Here is a 22408-nt window from a genome sequence, read left to right as displayed (position 1 = left end):
GTCCTGGGCTTAGTGGCGGCCGCTTGCTCGTGGAGGAGGGGGACGCCTGTATCGGGGTGTGGGTGGGGTTTCACTTGGTGTGGAGATCCTCTGGGAATATGATGGAGTTGGAGAGCGTCTCAGCGGTGCTGGGGGTACGATGCCACGTGGACATGTGGTTGGGGTGTTGGTGCCGACGGCGTCGTTTGTGCTGCTGTCAGTGCACGTTCTGGCAGCGGGGCCGTCGGGGCCGTCGGTGCTGTGCCGTTGACTCCCCCGGTGCTGAGGAGCTGGGCACCACGTGTGCTGTTATGTTCAGTGCCAAAGATTGTGCCAGGAGGTCACGTGCCAGAGGTGCCATGATTGGCTACACCAGCATCAGTGCCGGGGTCGGCTTCGGTCCCAGCGCCATGTGCACCGTTGAGCTCACAGCTGATATACTTCACACCAGCTTCTCTTTGTGCTGCTTTCAAGCAGCTGCTTTGTGAGACGTGACCGGCTTGTCCTCGGAGCTCACCCTCATCGCTGGCAAGGAGCGAGATGGGGAGCTACTTCTTCAGGAGCTCATCGCCACGGGGGAGGGCTGATGAGACGTGGCTGGCGGGGATGATGATTGTTCTTCGGCTCCTATCTGCGATCAGAGCGCCTTCTCAAATAGGAGCATTTTGAGGCGCATTTCGCAGTCGTGCCGCGCTCTTGCTGTCAGCCTTGAACAGTGCTGACATTTTTGGGGAATATGGCCTTCCCCAAGACACTTTATGCAGGAAGAGTGCCAGTCTCACGCGGGCATAGAATCCCGGTATGTCAGACACTTTTGGCAGCCCGGTGACTCAGGCATGGTTGAAGAACAAGAAATAATAATTTTTTTTAAAACTAACTAACAACTAGAGAACTATAAAGAACTAATTAACTAATGAACCGTCTAACTATATACAAAACTCTCCTCTCTCTGTCCTGACAGGACGGTTGCGAGAGGGAGCTATCTCTCCGTCTGCGCCCGAAGACGGTCAGAAGGAACTGGCAGGGCTGGACCACGTGACCAGAAACGGCATGAAAAGCCGCAAGACGGCTACCGCGCATGCCGCAAGATGGCCACCGGAGAACAACAGCTAAAACATCTCTGAACTACGGCGCTGGGATGAGCCCGACACCCACAGTGGAGCATCCACGGGGACACTACCCGAAGAAGAATTTAAGTTACTTTCACCCCTGGTTCAGTCACAGATTTGATTAATGCATTTTTTTAATAAGTGTCATCAGCATGAAAGCACATGCTCTGGAATGGTGGCTGTAGCATAAAGCATATCTGGTACATAAATACCTTGCAATGCCAGCTACAAAAATGCCATGCTAACATTTGTGCTCACTTAAATATGAGATTGTAAATAAGAAACAGGCAGCATTAGCTCCAGTAAATATGAACAAGTTTGTTTGAGCAACTGGCTGACCAAGAAGTAGGAATGAGTGGATTTTTTACTCTAAAATTTTACATGGTTTTGTTTTCGAGCACAGTTATATAACAAAATTCTACATTTGCAAGTTGCACTTCCATGAAAGAGACTGCACTACAATTCTTGCATTAGGTGACTTGAAAAATGCTTTTTATCATTTTTACAGTGCAAATATTTGTAATAAAAACAATAAGGTGAACACTGTACACTTTATATTCTGTGTTGCAATTGAAATTAATATATTTGAAAATGTAGAATGCATCCAAAATATTTATAATACATTTCAATTGGTATTCTATGAAGAACAATGTAATTAAAACCACAAATAATCACAATATATTTAATTGTAATTACATTTTTAAGTTAACTGCAATTAATCAACAGCCCTATAAGTATATTTTTTACAAACCAGACTTACAATAAATAGAAGTTAATTTAATTGGAGAGTATCTATTAACATAGCAATATAATTTAGGGTAGGAAACATGCTAAAGAATGGCTATATTCATTTAACCTTATCTCTATCCGTAATGATTACAGACAACAGCCATATCATTCTGACTGATGCGTATTAGTATTTTCAGTCTTGGATTAGTTCTAAGAAATTTAGTGAGCATATTTTAGATTTTCTTCTGTGCCCTCCACACCATAGTTTCTTTACTTTATATATTTTTGGACAACAACAATATCATTGTAATGATTTTTTAAGCATAAGTTACTGGTATGTGCTACCACTATTAACTCAATTGTAACAGTTTGCTCCTGAGAATTTCCTTGTTTAGAAAATTAAAAGCCCAACACCAAGGGCAACCCTACGTGGATTGTGATTATGTAAGAGGGAGGTTTAATAGTCAAGGTAGAGCAGGTCAGGGAAGGCTTAATTTACAAAATAATCCAGGTATCTTCTGAACATTTTCTGATAACACAGGTTCTTTTCAGGATTCTGGGCAAAGGTAGGTAGGATCAGCAGCAGGAATTTGAAGATCCAGAACTGCAGCCAGAGGTCAGAGCCAGTATCAGAATCAAGATACAAGCTGAGAGTGAAATTGGAATAAGGAAAGGGTCACAGACAGTGAGGAATCAGGCTGAAGGTGAATGCCAGATACTAAGTTCTGTGCTGAAGTTCTAGGATGGGAGTCAGAATCCAACTCAGAGCTCAGGTAAATACTGAGAGTTAACAAACAAAGTAGGGTGGTCATGGCAGCTAGTCAGGGAATCATGCTGAATATCTGTGGATTAAGGGTCACAGAGAGTGGACAGGCAACAGCTGCTGCTGGGTGGCACTGTGTGGATGGTGTGGTCTAAAATTATTATCCACATTACCTTCTTTTCTGTTGTAACATGCCACCAGGTCTGTCAGAAATGGCAAAAGGCAGTCTCCGAAAGTGGGCCAAGGGTTACAGCTTACTAACTCTAGGTGAGGGAGGAAACCCTTGACAAAACACATGAAAATTACTGTTTCAATGATGACTAGGTATTTGATAGAAGGAAGTGAGATGCTCTCCTCCTCTGGAACCTTTGTCTTTTTTCCCCCCTAACAGGCTTGGTGGCTCAGTGAAAACTAGAGAACTAAGATGGGAGCAGTTAGTCAAGACCTGATATATCTTTACTTATCTGTGTGTGGGTGTGTGTGCGTGTGTATATCCAGAGACCTCAGTGTGGCCCCAGCACATGCAGGGACTCTTCAATAGTTCCCAAGAAGAGCTGTTGGCCACAAAATAGGACATTTTCACCAATATTCTGAATGACTCTTAGAAATCCTGATGACTGGAGCCCCCAATGTTTGGGGAGGGGGTGGTTATCTGGGTTCAGCGTAAAGGAGTTCATAAACTAGAAAATAAAAAAATCAACCTGATCATATCTAACTAAACATTCACTGTTTACTTACATAGCAATTGTTCTGTGGCTCAGTCTTTTATAAACATGGGGATATTGCTAAAAATTCCTTGCTTGATTGCTAAAAAAATGCTTTATTACTGGATCAGTTCATTTTTCCCTCAGCTCTTGCTCTGAACACACACACACACACACACACAGGACCGAAGCAGGCAGAACCTATTTCAATTCAAATCTCTCACTCTCTTCCCATTGGTTCTTCTGGCTCCCTACCAACACTTCCTGGATACTCACTATCTCCAGGGTTAACTCTTTACAACCAATTTAATTAACTGAATGGCTGGGATATCTAGAAACGGGTAGCACCCTTCCCATCCATCACAGAAGCAATCTGGAGACGATAGTCTCAGCACTAAGAGTTGTTTGGTCATCTTAAGCAAGGGGGGGTTCCTGCTTGTCTAATACTAACAAGTTCCTAGAGTAGCACCTAGGGTAGTAAAGGCACTGGTGCTGAAGGTTTCAATTTCATTGATACTGAACTACTGTTGGTAAGTCTGATGTAGACAGTGCCATTCTGGAGGAATATGTGTCCTGTACCTCCCTGATTCAGCCTTGTTTCTATTAAGTGATCTCATTTCCTAGGAGAGACCTTAGCTAAAGATGAAGGGGCACTGGATCTTTCCAGAGACATGTTTGGGGGCAGACTTGACTTGCATGCAATCAACAGCAGCTTATTTTGCTCTTTTGATTCTCCCATGTTCTAGATTTGAGAACCAGGCAAAAAATTACATCCCATGCAATTAGGGATGTAAGAGTTTAATCGTTTAACTGATAAGCATGAGCTTATCAGTTTCCATTGCAGTTAAACTCTTCTGCCCTGCAGGCACACACCGCTCCTGAGGAGACGGCTGCCACCCGGCACTGTGGGTTCTGCAGTAGAAGCTCCATTTTAGCCCAAAGTGGTAGAGAAGAAACTGAGAGTGGTTCTCCCATTCAGTCCTATATGCCCTCAGAGCGTTCCACAAGCTTGTACAGGTTTCATGAGCAGTTTGGACGGACCTTGCTAATGGAAAATCTCTCATCAAGGGTTCAAGAGGCACATGTGCACCTGAAGCAGAGTACCCATAGAGACAATACTTGAAGAAGAATTTTAGAATGACCACATGTAATCAAAACTTTAATTTTTGTTCTCTCTAATAAGATGGCATCTTTACAGCTCAGTGACCTGGTAATCAATCACTGGTTTATTATTGACTCGGAGGGAAGAATGTCACTTATTGAAACTTCAACATTGCAGAAACAAGGTTCCATTAGCCTAAAATACTCAATGAAATAAAGGCACAGAACAAAGGAAGGGTCACCTTAAGAATCCCTCTACTGAATTCAATAGGATGCAGAGGTCCTGCAAAATTTACCAGTTCAAGTCTAACGTCTTTGCAGATAGTTTTTACTGTTTCTACTCTACCTTCCAACTTTTCATCACTATGACATTTGAATTTCTTCTTCAAGTAAAAAAAAAGGGGGGGGGGTTTCATCAAGGTCTTTTCATCTAATTCCATACTTTGATTTTTCAATCTGTCCTGCCTTTGTTAAGCTTAATGAGATCATACAAATTTTAACACAGAATACTTCATATTTCATTGGCACTTTTTTTAAATATCTTGTTTCTCCCTTATTTAGAGTACATTTTTATCTCTTTTTATTTTTAATTACATGCATGAAATTTTTGAGGTATTGTTTGGATGATGCTATAAAAATAAATGTGTCTCATACAATAAATGCATATTAACTTAAGGTCATCTAAAACTTTTATCTGTGATGCAATAGGTTTCCATTTTCACTAAAACTTGCCTGTTAGTTTACATCTTTTCTAATTAACCAAACACCAAAGCATTATTGCTAATCTGCAGCTAATTCTACTAATCCCAGCAGGAAACAGTAGCTGAAGAACGAATGTTCGTTCTTTTCACTTCCTTTAATTACAGAGCCAAACTACTGATGTGACTAATTCAGCTACCACTCATGAAGTGATAATAGATGAGACCTGTCCTCAGAACCGTGAGTATCAGTAGCACTGATTTTAGAGAGCGTTTCTTGCTTGTTCTCACAGCTAGACTTTTAAACAATTTAAAGGCAAAGTAGTAATCAGTAACAAAGAGCACAAGAGATCTTAAATGAGTCTTAACAGTACCACATGCATACAAATGCACAGTTGCTCCATGATACACCATATCATAATGCTCTGAAGAGGTACAAAAATATTCATAATTAAAAACCTGGTATTTGAGTTCCATTCAGCTAATACTTAGAACTTTATGTGATGAATTGATAAACAGCAATAGTGTTTTCTTTTTTTTGTAATATTGTGTTACCATTTTTAGCTGGTTGCTTAGTTACATTACTAAAAGCTTAACCAATATGTAACAAGAAATGTGAAAGATTTGAGGAACAAACCTTACTGGCATGGCGGGGGAGGGTGGGATGGGGTGGGGGGGGAAGAGGAGGGAGAAAGGAGTGATTCTTACAAAAGACATTAAAAAATGAATGAGTTTAGAATAGTGGCATTTTTTAAATGACTTGACAATCATTGAGCAATCAGACTTTCCAATCAAAGTGAAAAAAAACCCTATATATATTTTAACTGTACAGCAAAACTAGAAAATCCAACCTCATTAAAATCCAACCTCATTTCGTTATAGATATTTACTGCATCATATTGTTATGCCAGTTCGATGTTAGCAGCTCTTATAACAACTATACTTAAACATAATTTGATATTAACAATCTTTCCCTATCTTTTTCATGGCAAATACCAAATTTCACTAGCTTTAACATTTCAAGGCATTTTAATGTATTCATTCACTTCTGTGGATTTTTTAAACAAATGCTGTAATTCTCATTGGAATAAAGGAATACCAAGGAAAAGCTTTTTTGTTGTTGTTATTTCAACGAGCAATTTCACAAAGCAGAAATTTATATATCAAATACAATCTAAGAAAGACACAAGCACACAAATTTTGAAAAAAATTCCACCCCTTATCATAACAGAATGTTATGAAATTAGGTCCTGATTCAGCAAAAATGTGAGTTCTTCTAGCAAATTCTGTGAGACTACTCAAATGTTTGAAGCACTGTTTGCATAAGAAGAAAATATTGTCACAGCCAAAAGTAGTGTTTTTTCTGAATGAATACACCAAGTTAAAAAAAATTCCTATTGTAGGCATAACATAAACCACACCTTCATGTTCCTTTCAGAAAGTTTCTAGCACTCAATGAAGTACAAGATATACTCTGGCAACTACAGATAAACTGAAAAATTGACATTTTAAAAAATTTAAATATAGGCATGAATTCACAAAAGGTACTATGTTCTTTATCAGGGGTGGCCAAAATGGGCTCCGCGGGCCGGATCCAGCCCGTGGAGGTCCTGCTGCTCACCCACCTCCAGGCCAATTACAGCCCGTGGGCGGGGGAGCTGCATGAAGCTTCCTTCACCGGCCCTGCGAGCAGTCCATGGCACTTCAAAGTGCTTCCCGCACTCCCCCGCCTCTTCCAGGTCATGAGTGCCTAGTGGGAAAGGGGGGAAAAAGGGCTCTCCTACCCCCAGATCAATCATGGCCTGTTGGTGGGGTAGCCCTGCCTAGTCACATTTGGGCTCCACTCCTTCTGGAGCGGCCTTGAGCTACTTCAAATTTTTTTGAAGTGGCCCCTGGGCAAAAATTATTGCTCACCCGTTAGAGCTTGCCAAGCGGCAGCAAGCCCCGCTCGCCAGCTGCACGGTTTCGTGCGGTTCTGCCCTCTGCGCATGCACAGATCACTCCGCGCCGGCTCTTCCGGGTTGTAATCTATTCGCCATGGGCAAGTAGATTACATTATTTGTCGAGCCCTGACCCCTGTACTATATCCAATGGGTTAATTATTTTGATAGTAAATTTTACTTTCCACATACACATCCACCGTGAATAGAGAAATTTGCGAACGCTAGGAGCTGCAGCTCCCAGCCCCCCACAGGGAACTCACCACAATGAGCCACAGGGAACAATGAAGCTTTTGGCAACTGTGGTGAGATCCCCGCAGCTCTTGGTACATGCAATGAATTTCCTGCTGCTCCTGGTAGTCGCAGTGAACTCACCACAGTTGCAAGGAGCCAAAGGGTACTCACCAGGACTCCTAGCAGCTGCACTGAGTTCCCTGCAGCTTCAGGCAGCCTCAGGAAACTCATAGCAGGAACTGCAGTGAATTCTACCACAGGCCTGAACAGGAGAGCCATGAATACACAGAACCATGAACAGCGATTCCACAAATAATGAGGGTCTCCTGTGCTGCCAGTTTTTGTACTGACAACACACGACTGAAAGATACAATTTTTCAAGAGAAAACAACTGGGGTTTGAGGTAGCAGCAAGACAAAGAAAGTGGTTTGGGAATGTGGAATAAAACACATTCGCTGTATATTTCTGTTAAAATGAATTAGCAACTAATTTAACACATTCACAAATAGTCATTGTTAGCTTCCAGAATTAAAACTGCACTGATTTGAATGGATAATTTTACACTTTTCAGAGCTGTTTCTGACTAGGGTGACCATCTGTCCCATTTTTCCCAGGACAGTCTGGGTATGTCTACACTACAGCACTATTTTGAATTAACTTAATTCAAAATAGTTAATTCGAATTAAGCTAATTCGAAATAATGCATCTATAGACAAAAACTAATTCGAAATAGTGTTTTGCTATTTTGAAATAGCACGTCCACTCTGAGTGGACTCTAAGCCGAAGTTAAGACTGGTCAGAACCAGTGCTGGCAGGGCATCAGGTTAGGACTGAGTGTGTGGAGCTGCTGCCTGAGGCTAACTGAGCTCCATGCTTAAAGGGACCCTACTCCCACCCTGGACAGACAGTTCTCAGGGTTCCCCACTTGCCTGTCTACCTCGATGAAGGACAGCAAAGCAGTCCTGTCTTGGAGTGCCTTGAGTGCCCACACTCGGGACACCACAGCACTCGGCCACATGGAGCCAGAGCAGCCCCTGGGCACACCAGTGAGTCTTGTGGGGTCGTTGCCATCAGCCCAGCTGCACTTGCTGCAAGCTGCCCTGTGGGGGGCGGGGGGGGTCCATTGAGGGGCTATCAGGATCCAGGAGGCCTTGAGGGAAAGCATCCACCCCGAGGAGCCCTCAGAGCCTCCCCGGTCCTCCCCACCGGGGGCTTGTGCCCCATTTCTCCCTCACGTCCTTTCACTTACCCCTCCCTAACCCCCCTTCCTGATGGAAAGGGGGTGGGAGAGGCATGCGTGCATCCCTGCAGTTGCCTCTGCACAGCCTGGGAGTGTAGCTCCCAGGAGCTAAGGGATTAACCCTCCCCCTCCCGGCTATAGGCATCCTGCTTCAGGAGGGGGCAGGGCTGGGCCTGCTCTGAGCACTGAGTTCTACATACATGCACACCCCACTGCAGGGTTGAGGCCCCAAGTGCCACCCCTCTCCCCCTCCCCCCCACGGCTGAAGTCCCAAGCACCAGCAGGTCCCCCCCTTGATGTACCATATTTGGCATGGGGAAACATGGTCACCCTATTTCTGACTAACAGCACCACACCACTTTATGTTCAGTTTACATCTGAAAGATTTTATTTACAATCATAAGGGTGAGAGGGAGGGCCACAGGGAACTGGACGCAGCCTTTAGTTTCAGGACCCCTAGCCCTGATTCAAGGTAAGGATGCACAATGAAGGCCTGAATTGACCAAATGCCAGTGGCTTCCTTCATAAAACACCTCCCCTGTAGGCTTTATCCACAAGCTGTGGATAAGGGCCCGGCAGCACTTAATATTTTAAAAAGCAGATGTGCTATAGAAGGGACTGGGAACAAGCCAGGACAGCTCTCTCCCAGTCCCCATCGCTGCACCACTGCTTTTTAAACGTATTAAAGGGACTGCCAGCTCTTAATATATTTAAAAAGCAGAGGTGCCCAGTCCCTACTATGCCTCTGCCTCCCCTGCCTCCACCCAAGATGGTGCTTTTAAACCAGCTCTCCCCAGCACTGGCTCCTGCTATTCCCCTTGCTGCCTTTCTCTGATAAAGGCAGCAAAGAGGGTGGGAAGAGACTAGTCGAGTCACTACTCGACTACCCGATAAGCATGTGCTTATCGGGTAGTTGACTAATTGCCTACACCCCTACTTGAGATACGTCCTTAAAATCCATTTCTGCTGTGATGTCTAAAAATATCTGCAATCTGACAATGGACAGGCAGGTGGCAAGCTGTGATTACTATGATTGCTACTATTGACTAGCTCTGCTATTTGTGCATATAGTGAGTCTACATTAAAACTTCTGATTATTACTATTTCTTTGTCCTCCATTCTCCATCTCACAGCCCATTCACCTGTTGAGTATTATCTTTTAGAATGTAAGCTTTTCAGGCCATGGACTGTTTACTACACGCTCATACAGTGCCTACCATAATGGAGACTCAACATAGTCAAGGTCTGAAGGCACTATGGTAATACAGATAATTCATGCTTGCAGCATAGTGAACATATCCCATAGTAATTTAGTAACTTAACTTAACAAAGCATTGTATTCTCTTACCATTTTTTATGTTGGGTATAACAAGTTGAGTAGGTGAGTTGCTGCTTTCGGATGCTTCTTTCTTTTGGTTGATAGTGGAAATAAAACTGCTAAAAGTAGAAAATTGGCTTTTGTCTCCTCTCTCAAATCCCTGTAATTAGGAAGTAAGTTATAACAATAAAGCACTTAATATCTATTACTACAAAAGTAATTTACTCAATAATTAATCTATGGAACACTTAAACAACATACCTCTTGAATAAGGAATAGATCTATGAATAACACTTAAATATTTTTGAACAAATTTGTTTCTAATTGAACAACAAAAGCTACTGAAATATTCCTTTTCATTTTCCGTATGTTTTAAAACACAGTACACTTAAGTGATATGCAGATATGTTGGGAGCGATTGATATGAAATGATTCCAATATATTATCTTAACTCTCTGTATCCTAATTAATAATGAACTTATTTTGTTTTTGCATCAACTGAGTTTATATCCAACAGTGAATCTCAAATATCTACATCAAAATACCTTTATGTATTACAACTGTATTTAGAATGGAAATCTGAAAAATCTCATACTTAAAAGTCTCCATATGGCCATAAGTTTTATGCAGGCTGACCTGCTGGCAATGTTAATCTATAGGCCAATCAGAAAGCCAATAACTTGAGTTTCCAGTGTTGGCTGCCAGTCGGCTTACAATTAAAAGGCTAGCTACTGAACATTCTCAGCCTAACACAATAAGGGAAGAGACTATCTGATGCCAGTGAGGAACCTGCATAAACCATTGTCATCCATGTTGCATACAAACCTATTGTATTATTAAAGGACAGGTATCTGGCATGCTGTCTGTCACAGAGAACATTTGAGAATACACTGTAAGACTTGAGAAGTTTCTAGAAAATGTCAGAATGAGTGAGAAATGATGAGTTGAGGGGAATCTCGCCCGGAGGTGGGAGTGGATGCAATGGCAGGCGGCACGGTGGTCCAGGTTGAGCCCCTCCTCTTGGGCTGCCATTGGCAGGGGCTTGGGGCAGGGTTCAGCGCCTTCCTAGCAAGTGGCTGGCAGGTGCAGAGGGAAGCTGGCAGTGGCAGTGGTACCATGCAGACCTGTGCCCGCTGGGGCAGGCGGCTCATGGGCCAGGTCCCCACACTGGTCCTGTGCCCCAAGGGCGGCCTATCCAGCAGGTGGGGACGGTGGGGGTAGAGTGCCTCTCAGTCCATTGAGCAACTGCTGCCGTGGCACAATACCTTCTCCAAATGGCACATCAGGCCCAGGGACAAAGAGAAGCAGAAGATGCTGCAAGCAGTGAGGCTGGAAGTAAGTTCCTGCCTGTCACACTGCACCTGTCCCTCCTTCGGCCCCCCCAACCTGATAGTCTTCCTGTGCCCTGCCCTGCCCTCCCCTCCGCCGCCTGCTCGTCTGCCCCATCTCGCCAATGCATCCTCCCATTTCTGATGCCCCTCAGCCCGCTGCACTGCAGATGTGAGGCAGAGCTTGTCTAGTAAGCTTTAAAAATCAGGAGTGAACCTAGGTGAACCAGAGTGATGGAACATCTAAATGACTATATTGGCTTGTTTGAAGGGGAACAACATTAATTATTTTAAATCCCTTGAGAAATAACACTTTGCACTTCTATGGAATTTTACAAAGGTGGTATTATCCCTATTTTACAAACAAATAAAGTGAAGCTCAGAGAAGCTAAGTCAGGAAATCTGCAGAAGAGTGGAGATTATTAGAACTCTCAAAACTATTCACATCCCTCACAGGCAGATTCAACATCTGCTCACTTCAAAAATTTACTCTTCTTTGATTTCACTCTTTTGCCAGTGACAAATTTGGTCCTCACTAGAGATATTAAAATGCATTTAATTTTGTAAACGTGTAACCACTGTAAATTTCAACGGTTAAACGTTTGCATGCAGCGGAACAAGCAGGAGCAAGAGTTCCTTTAAGCCAGCTCCTTACGAGCACTAGCTCCCACCCAGCCCCCCACTCCTCACACTGCTGCCCAGGCTCACTGGTTAATCATGTAAATGACAACACGTTCACATCCCAGGTTCTCACACTAATCCAATGGTGAATTTGGCCCACAAATTTTGCCAGTGCTCTCACCCCTACAAATATGAAGTTATTCTGTGTTTCTATATTAAATTATAACCTTTTATATCAATCTTCAAAATGCTAGAACTATAATTCAAAAAAAAAAAAAAATCGGATTTTTAACTGATATAATTAATATTGAAAATACCACCCATTTTTAAAACCCAAGTTCTTTCTTTAAAAAAACTGCAAAAAACATAGCTAGAGTTTTGAGAAAAGCTATACATCCACACAGTCATTCTAAAATACTACAGCAAGCTCAGAAGATATCAGAAAATTGCACAATAAAGCATAGCAGGAGTTGGAACCTTGCCAGAAAATGTAAACAGTTCTGAAAATGTATTGCACTTGTACAAATGGCCACTTCCCATGGCTCAACAAATTTAAAACAGCACAAGATACTTCTAGGACCTCTAGACTGATACATTTCAATTTCCTATCTATTGCAACCTCCCAACATGCTGGAGGAGTTAAAATAGGTCACAAAAAGTTAGCATGTAATGTGTTAGGCTATCATTCAAACTACCATATCTTAAATATTAAAAAAGAAAAACATAGCTCTCTCAAAACTTATGACACACAAGATTGTAAAATAAACCCACAAACATGCAATAATTGGTCAGATGAAAATATGAAATGAAAAGAAAAACTCTTTCAAGGGTAATAGAGAGGTAGCCATGTTAGTCTGATCTTGCTAAAACAAAAGGAAAAACTATGCAGCATTTTAAAGACTAACAAGATGGTTTAATAGGTGATGAGCTTTCGTGAACCAGACCCACTTCTTCAGCTCATATTCTGGAAGAGAATTGGCATGACCATATATACCAAAGGAATACAAAGAAAAAAAGTGAACACATTAGTAAACTGACAAATCAGATACAGTACAGAAGGTGGGGCGAGGGAGAAGCAGGGAGGGAGGGAATAGCTATTTATGAGTTAATGAATGGCTAATCAGGGGTGATAAGTGGGGAAGCTATTTTTGTACTGTGAAAGGTAATTAGCATCTTTGTTAAGGCCCATTCGTAAAGTGTCAAATTGAAGCATGAATGAAAGTTCTGAAGTTTCCCTCTGTAATCTGGTGTTAAAGTCTCTTTGAAGTAAGATGCATGTAGTAAGGTCTTTAAGACTATGTCCAGGTAGGTTAAAATGAAAACCAACTGGTTTTTCCTTGTGAAGATGTCTGATTTGTGGGCATTAATTCTTTGGCGAAGTGTCTGAGAAGTCTGTCCAGTATACATAGCAGAAGGACACTGTTGGCACGTGATGGCATAAATTATATTTCTGGATGAACAGGAACACACAGTCAAGCAGTCCCCCACTGGCCCTATCTACCCGTGGTGTTTCAAAGCAGCAGCGCTGCAAGGAGCATGGGGTTAGCTTGAGAGTCCCCAGCTGACCCCAGGCTCCACATGGCACTGCTGCTTTGAAACACCATGGGTAGCATGGGGTCTGCTTGACTGTCTGAAGTCTAATTTATACACACTTATATGCACATTGGTAGGGCCCTACCAAAGTCACAGCCATGAAAAACATATCACAAACAGTGAAATTTGGTCTCACCTGTTAAATGTGGTGTTTTGTATGGTTTTTATCCTATACTATACAGATGTTATAGGGGGCCCTGGGCTGCACGTAGCATTTCAAAGTGGCAGGCCCCAGGCTACATGAGGTGCTGCCACGTTTAAGCACCCCCTCCGCTTCCATCCCTGCCTCCCACTGCCTCTTTCTGAGAGCATCTGCTTATCAGATAGTCAACTAGTTGTTCATATCTCTATCTGATACAAAGGCAGCAAGTGGGGGGCAGGGTGGAAGAGGAGGGCATGTAGTTGATAAGATTAATGGATAAGCCTAGGGTTACCAGTTAATTGCATGGTCTACACACTGACATTTCTAGAATTTGATGGCCTGCTTTCTTTATATTGTTAATTATTTTTATACAATTCTGTTGCTAGCATGAAGAACGCAAGTATTCTGATTCATCCTTCATGTAAGAAACACATAAATGAAAGCACAATATTAGGAGTCAGGAGCTCCTGAGTTATGATTCTGGTCTGAAACCAAATCCCACAATATGACTCAGAAATCTAACTGCTTCCTCAGTTTCCCCGTATGCAAAATTAGTAAACACCTAACTGAAAATGTTACTGTAAAGACTGTTTAGAGTAAATGAAGAAAAAGTGCTAAGTAAGTGTATTATTTATAAAAGTCCTTTATGCTTCCATTGAAGAAGGTTTTTGGCTATACAGCAATCTATTTAAATCTCTTTAATACCATTTTAGAAAAAGATGGCCAAAACTTTTAAAGTATGAAAATTACAGACATAGCTACTCTCGTCTCACTGTAATGTTTTTATGCTATTTAACAGGACAATTGTTCACTTTTTAAAAAGTTCTGCAGCACATTTATGTGACATCTTTCTTGAATTAATTACAATAGAATAACAGAATCATAGAAATGCAGGACTGAAAGGAACCTCCATAGGCCATCTAGTTCAGTTCCCTTCACCAAGGCAGAATTAAGTATTATCCTAGACCACAGGTGTTTGTATAAGCTCTCAGGGATGGGCTAGATAAAAATGTCCAGTATCTCAGATCTGGATTCAAATTAAAATATCTGCTCTGTGACCTCATCATAATACACTTCAGACCTGATAAAGCTTTATTTTATTTTTCCTTGGACAGGGGAGGATGAATGGGCCTCATGGGGCGGGGAGAGACTGATTACCTGACCTCTGCCTTTTCTCTCTCTCATTCTGCCCACAGCAAAAGCACGTGTGGTGCAGTTACCAGCCAGGAAAGCATAGCACATTCACATGGGAACAAAGGATAGAGTGAAGGGGCAACCTAGAGACAGACTGCAATAGCAGCTGCTGCAGCCAGAAGAGCAAGGGTGGGGGATTCCCATCAGGGGCAGGGCAGATGGGCTCCCCACACCACAGAATACTGAATGGTAGCCCCATGGAGGAAAGGAAAGCTGTCTCACCTCTGGCTTTCCTCTCCTCTGATGCAGGGCAAGAGCATGTGTATGTGGTAGGAGTGCAATTCAGTGTGGCAGCTACTCCCCCTGGGTGTCTGGTTCCTAGGGGCCTGAAGGGTAGGCTGGGCTCTCCTAAATTCAGAGTGAGAGGAGTGGTGAGGTAACCAAAACAATTAAATGGATACAGCTGCATATGGCTACAGCTACTATCTCAGCCAAAATCAAGATACAGATGGGTATTGCTACGGTTATGATTTTAGCTGGAAGGAAGAAACTGGGGAATAGTAAAGTGTTGCTATGGCCAGAGATACCAGCTGAAAAGGGACACTCGGGCTCTTAAGAAGCACTGAACAATATGGGATATTTACCTGAGGTGGGAAAAGTTCAAGATTTGTGTGCAGTACCCATGCTTATAATAGAAGACCTTTTACAGAAGGGGACCATGAATATCAGAGGACACTTCAGTCAAGAGACTCTGACATGCATCCCATATGGAGCTGGGGCAGACAGAGAAAGCTGTCCCCAGTGAAGGAGCATACATTTAGCATAAATAGGGTTTACTCCTATGCATACAGCCCAGGGTTAGAGGCATACCTACAAAGAGAGCATGTCATCGCATGGGGCAACAGGAAACCTTTTCCCACCCGACACTAGGTAATCGAAGCTCAGATGTAACCGTTAGTTTAAGACCAACTTTGCAGATGGTAGGCCACCTGGATGCTCTTTTATTTTCAGCAAGAGTGGATTCAAGAGACGATACAAGTCTGCTGAATAATATCAGCAAAAGAAACACAATGAGGCTCTGGCTGGTTTATCTAGAGACTGAGTCAGAAACAGGAAGGTAGGTCTACTCGCTATTAATACAGTGCCAGGATTGTAGGAATTGGCTATGGAGGACTGGGACATCCAAGATTAGTTTGCATGAACTACAACCTAGCCATCTTAATTTCACATCTTAGGTCATGCCTTTGGGATGGATATTTTAAACTTGGCAGCTGACTGTTTCCTCAGTTATGGCTAAAACTAGTAAGTATTTATTTAGGGAAGAGAAAAAGAGGTTCTGAGTGCTGGACAATCTCCTAATCAGTGCATTAGGGTTTACAGGAAGGAATAACAGAAAGCTGGACCTGAAAATTAATTAGAATGTACTGGGGGCATCAGTTCTGGATTTTTCACTGGGGCAAGCTCATTAGATGTGAGAGGAGATGTGAGCAAAACCCTACAGAGTTCTCTCTCCTTTCAGTGGCAGAGACTATTTGAAAGAATGAAGTCAACACTACAGAGGCAATTCAGGCACAAGTCAATGTTGGTAACTGGCATTTCGAGCGTCTCAGGCCACGACTATGCTTACTGGAGGTTGATCTGGTGTTCCATTTAGTGGGTCTAGTATAGACATGTAAGTCAAACACTGAGGGCAGCTAGGGACGATGTCTGCATTCCTCGTAGTACTCTACATAACAGCAGTTGCGTAATGTAAGCTAATCTTCCAGGTCCAGTGTAGACCTTGCCTCAGAGCATGAGGGAAGTGGAATTTGAGAGTTGGTGCTGTCAGCCAGTGAGGAAGTGGTTCACGACACAGCTAGATCTTTGGATGCTTAGTTCTTATTTGACCATTTTTTTTAGTGTAACTTAAAATGTCAGTATTCAAGTGCATAAGAATGTATTTACTTTGCTATTAAAGATATTAAGGAGTTCAGCAAGGAAGGAGCTAGATAAGTCTTCAGAATGTAGAGATCTGCAAAGGGAAGGAGGAAGGAAGCAAGCTGATGGATCTGACAGTCTGAATTTCAAGGTATCAAAAAAGATTGATTGAAGGATAGTAAGGTGAAGCATATTTCATGAGGCTCGGGAAGCTAGAATTTGCCCAGTCAAAGCACTACAGAATTCTTTAGTAAGGTTCAACTCTTTCTCCACAAAAGCGTTACCTTGTTAAAATGATTTTCAGTTTGTTAATGTCAAAAAATGCATGTTATCGAAGTTTCCCCAGATAAAGTGGGAGCCCATTTCTTCAGAACTAGATTGGTTACATCAAAAGCAGAGCTGTGCAAATTTTTAAGGATGAATTGTTTACTCTTTCAAAATGCTGTTTTGGATGAACCCACATCTCCTATCTCACAGGTGAGTGCTTTAATACATTATAAAGTTGTTCTGACTCTCTTTCTGGACCAATGAATACTTACATATTTATACCAGGGATCTCAAACTCCTGGCCCACAGGCCATCACTGGCTGGAGCAATTGCACGATCCTGCTCGGGAGTCCCAGCAGCCCGGGAAGGGTGTGTGTGAAGGGGAGCTGTCCATTACTGTTTCAAGCCCCACCCCTTCCCTGCCATCACAGGAGCCAAGGGCAGAGGAGTAAGTGTGTGTCTGCTGAGTGTGATCTGCTTCCCTGTGGCTCCTACTGCTGCAGGAAGTGGGGGAGGCGGCTTCCTCGGGAGCCAGTGCGTGTGGGGAGCCAGCTTTTAAATAGCTCCTTGCTTGCCCAAGCTCATCGGTTAACCGTATACACAGCTACACTTTCACATCCCTAGTTTTTACTATGTTATTAGCCAATTGTGATAGATAAAATAATATGTGGTCAGATATTTCTTTGAGAATTTTATAAACTAAATATTCCCTAGTCATACTATTTAAATATGAATATATAGTAAAAGAAACAATTCACACTTCTGTGGCTCTTTTGGGTAATACTGATTACTAATTTGGCTCCTGAATCATTAAGGATGGAATATCAGTGGTCTGAAGCATATCAATTAGAGTACTCACAAGGTATATATGAATTCAAGTCCCTGCTCCAGATCGGGTTCCAACCTGGGTCTCCCATCTTCCACACTAAGCTAAAGGCTATAGGAATTGATCTTTTCTGAAGATGACCAACATAAAATCATTTTCTAGTTTGCTAACAAATTCTGAACATTTTCAGAACCAAAACAAGAGTTTATGGTACTTTTTGGATTACTGGCAAAACTAAAAAATAAATGATTTGCCCAGCTCTAATCCACAGCACATCTTGGAATAGGAGCCTAAAAGATTAGGCCTATACAAGGTGACATCCAAATGCACATAGAAGTTTGGAAGTTCCCTTTGGGAAGATAATTCAGTGCTTTGTGTTCTAAACTTTCAGGATCAAGTGACTGGGTTACAAGAGTTGGTCAGCAGATGTGCAGACATAAGATTGTGCATGTGGCAGGCAGACAGGTGACCATTTCCTCTGGAAAGTATGCTACTGAGCATCAGTGGCAACACAGCTGAGTTACTATGAATGGAATGGTGCTTGACATAGAAGGGGCCATAAGACTATATATCTAGATCTATGCAAGTGGGCAAGCACTGGAGTTTAGAGAGATATCTTAGTGAAAAGCAAATCTGAGTTTCCATAGCAAGGACATGCTCTTGAACCAACTGATGACTCTTGTATTCTCTGGAAGTGAGGAAGCACCTATCTAAAATATTATCTAGTGCACCTGGGTGTAAACAATTTCGGATTTCACTAATGGACTCACTAATTGAAACCCAAAGAGATTTAGAGCAGATTCACAACCTTTGCCTTGGCCATGACTGTAAACTTGTCTGAAAAGCTGCAGTAGTGATGGTGGGGAGCCACCTTGACTGTGTAGCTTGACAAAGCACAAGCAGTATCTGTAACAAAATCTGGAAGGATCAGTAATTACTGACCCAAAATATATTTGGTACCTGAATTTTTCAGGTAAAGGAGTAAATCTATTTGGCCACTGGGGAAGGAAATGTTAGCTATCTGGGAACCCAGCTTGGGGTGCGTAGACAGTCAGCCAAGTTAATTGTCTATGTCCCTTTATGTCTGTGTCTAACTCAGGTACTCATTCCATAGGGGGACCAGTTCCTTAATTAAATGGAATTGGATTTCTTAGATGCAGAGAAACAGGATAAATGGGTTGGGGTAGGCAACGTCCCATAGAGCAAGAAGGCAACTCTCTTTCCTCAACCCCAATAACCTTTATCTGAAAGGAAATGGTGCGGAGGACCTCAGAATGAGCTGAAACTAGCTGTAGGGAATGGGGAGCTGAGGCAGCCCTCCAACAAGTGAAAGTAACTTAAGGAATCATGACATGCACCGTAACAGTTTGTTCCCAGAAGAGTTAAGTAATAAAGCTGTGACCTTATCTAAGCTACTTTCCTTGATCTTTCTTTCTATGTGCCCAGGCCAAATGTCACTCGGGTACCTAACTCTAATTGACTTTCAACAGGAGTTAGACACCTGCTGTTTGTGCCTCTGATTATCTCCTCCTAATTCCTGACTTGAGTTCACAATTACAAATAAATCTAGGGATAATATTCAAGTCCATATTTGTGTAGATTAGTTGACAATCTTTTTAATCAATCAAAGGCCTTTAATTTGGTTGTACACGAAAAACAAGATGTACTGGCAGAACTACCCAGAAAAGTTTACATAATCTGTTTTCATTAGCTGGTATTTAATACTACCATTATCATAAGCATTACAATCATTCAATTAAAAATAATTCAGTCATTTAAATCTTCTGAAGTAAAATACCTCAGAATTCTGACCCTAAAGGACTAGTGAAACTATTGTTTGCTCCTTTATTCTATGAAAATAGTCTCCAGTTGCTTGACAAATGACGAATTATAGCAAGAAAATCAAGGTTAAATGGTGGGAAATGTTATGTTTTCATCAGAAACAAACTTTAAAAAATTCCAACAAGTACAGATATTTCACTAAAATAATATGGTTTATGAAATGGAATTTTTCAATACAAGCATCTTTCTTTATCTTCAACTTTATTAGATACATTTGTGGATGATAGATCTATCTATGGCTGTTAGCCATGATGGTCAAGAACACATCCCCATGCTCTGGGTATCCCTACACCTGTGACTGCCAAATGCTGGGAATGGATGACAGGGGATGGATCATTTGATAAACTGCCCTGTTCTGAAGCTTCTGGCAACAGTCACTGTCAGACAATGGGATACTGGGATAGAAGGATCGTTGCTCTGACTCTGCATGGCCATTTTTGTTTTAAACATTCATAAGTTTACAGAGGTCTGTATTAACCCATACAATGTTACCACCAAAATTATTTTGTCATCTTTGTTTAAGCAGACTGAAGACCATAAGGGACTTTTTGAAATCAGTTCTTTAAATATAGCAGACAATGTGATGGATGGAAAATAATTAGCATTACTTTCAAGAGGGTAAATTTACCATAAGTATATTACAAACGGAAAAAGTGTTTTAAAATCAATTTGCAGTGCAGTAGATCCCACTCACATCCAACAAAAAACAGAAAAGTCACTATAAAATACTTAATCACATGCAAATTTAGAATTCACAGCTACGTCACTGATATTGGTAGTGTCTAAAAACCAAAAAAACTTAACACCTCAAAGCAAGCAACATAAAAAAGAAAAAAAAAGCTGTTTACTAAGAATAAAATAATCATACATTAAAAAAACTTTTAACAAATTAATCGTTTTTCTTTCTGGGTTTTAACCCTTCTTAAAAATGGGATTAAATCTGAATTATACTCTTTAATGACAAGAAGGGTTAGGCACACAATCTCTTTCATAATGATTCCCAAAGCATGTGTGTCAAGAGCCTTATGGCATCAGGAAAAGGTACTTGCTCTCCACATACCCCAGCAGCAGTATTAGATGAAGTCAGGATAGGAGGCAATTTCTCTCTCTCCTTTTCTTTCTCCCCGTCTTCCTCTTCCTCCTCCACTGACGAGGGAACACAACTGTCCTCGCTCATTTTGTAACCCAGCAAGGACCCTTTCTCGGTAACAGCGGGGAGATCTGAGCCGGTTGTGGCAGCCTGCGGGATCTGCAGTGACATCGCTACTGAACCCAGCCAAGACGCACCGGGTGTGCGACACCTCTCCACGCCCCCACCAAACCCACAAACACCCCCGAGTAGCCCTTACCCCTCAGTCACACCCCCAAACTCATCACCCCGCACGGCCGCCCCAACAGCCGCGAAGGCGACTCAACACCCAGGGAAGAGACCCAGTCACCTCCGCAGCCCCCCCACCCCAATGCCCCTGCCCAGAGCGCCGAGCGCACTGCGGGCACAAGCAGCGGTGTCGCAGCGGGCGCTACACGCTGGCACACACACCCCCGCGCGACTCGCCGTGGGGGTGGGGGGGCGCAGCCCCGCCGCCCTCACCGAGCCCCAGTGGCCAGACCTGTCGCGCTCCCCGCTCTCGGACCCCTGTGCGCTCCCCTCCGAGCACCCGCAGCTCCCGGTGCCCCTCACAGCTGCCTACAACCCGAGGGCTAATCAGGGGTCGGCGCAGCCGCCATGTTGTTTACGGGCTGCTCATAGAAACACGCTTGGCGACAGAAGGCAGTGGAGGACACGGCTACGGAAACTCCGCAGCGTAAGAAGTGCCGCGGTGCCCCGTCACATTGCAGGGACTGCCCGCTCGCTCTGCGCAGCCGCAAGTTCCAGAGCTCAGGAGGGCGGGCATTGGGGAGCAAATGCGTTACGTCATTGGCGTAGAGCCCTCCCGGGTACCCCCGCAGCTGTGTCCCCCGCCTGTGGGGTCCTCTCGCCGGGTTCGCAAAGGGGCCCCGCGGGGACAGTCGCGTCGAGCCCCAACGGCCCGCTCTGCCTGTTCCCCCGTAGAGAATCCCTCCCTCAGGGGATTTCTTCTCCTTCTCAGTAATGAAACCAGCCTTTCCCCTCTCGCCCCCTTCCCGTTTCCCAGATGGCGGCGAATTCTCCAGCAATTAAGGGAGCAAACCGCAGGCAGTTGCCAGCTGTGAACCACCGCGGTAGCTGCGTTTCGGCCGGGGACTGGGCAGCTGCCCAAGGCCGCGTTGGAGCGTGACAAGCACGGAGCTAGGCAACAGACTTCCGCAGGAGCCCCCTCGCCGCTGCCCACCTTTAGAAATAGCGCAAAACCGTCCTCCTTTTCCAAACAGCCCTGTCCGCCCTAACAGTGACATTTACAACGTGGACACAGCCTCTTGACCCCGACACCCCCACCAACGAAATACACACAAGCAAAACAAGCCCAAGCCAACGGAGTTTTTATCCTGAAAAGGGAAAAGTACCACAGACCAGTAAGTCTGCTGGGGACTTCGCTATGGAGATTGATTTTACATTGAAGGTACTTAGGCACTATGGTGATAGATGGCAGTATGAAACAAATAAGGTAGAATGGATGGAGATAATTGACTCTATTTTGGCTTGCTGTTTTTCTGAGCACAACAAGTAGGCTGTGTCTAGACTGGCAAGTTTTTCCGCAAAAGCAGGTGCTTTTGCGAAAAAACTTGCCAGCTGTCTACACTGGCTGCTTGAATTTCCACAAGAACACTGACTTCCTACTGTAAGAAATCAGTGCTTCTTGCGGAAATACTATGCTGCTCCCGTTCGGGCAAAAGCCCTCTCGCGCAAATCATTTGCGCAAGATGGCCAGTGTAGTACTGTTTTGTGCAAAAAAGCCCCGATGGCTAAAATGGCGATCAGGGCTTTTTTGCGCAAAAGCGCGTC

General features: G+C 43.2%; 1 protein-coding gene across 5 annotated transcripts in view; it reads right to left on the bottom strand.

The window, feature by feature from the left end:
- HECTD2 (HECT domain E3 ubiquitin protein ligase 2) overlaps positions 1-21935 on the bottom strand; it is an 84532-nt gene extending 62597 nt beyond the window's left edge. For 2 of the 5 annotated variants that reach the window (XM_006117448.5, XM_075935127.2), the window contains exons 1-2: positions 20546-21932; positions 9846-9975 (exon numbers count right to left, since the gene is read on the bottom strand). In XM_006117448.5, coding sequence (XP_006117510.2) covers positions 9846-9975; positions 20546-20746 — 331 coding nt within the window. In that variant the 5' untranslated portion in view covers positions 20747-21932. Of the gene's footprint in view, positions 1-9845; positions 9976-20545 lie in introns of all 5 variants that reach the window. The other 3 variants (XM_014570669.4, XR_001367843.4, XM_006117449.5) reach the window with 3 other exon arrangements.
- Positions 21936-22408: the final 473 nt, after the last annotated feature.

This window comes from Pelodiscus sinensis, chromosome 8, assembly GCF_052426305.1.
Source record: "Pelodiscus sinensis isolate ZL-2025 chromosome 8, ASM5242630v1, whole genome shotgun sequence".
NCBI lineage: Eukaryota > Metazoa > Chordata > Testudines > Trionychidae > Pelodiscus > Pelodiscus sinensis.
Note: the sequence above shows the minus strand (reverse complement) of the source record. Positions and strands in the feature narration are given on the sequence as shown.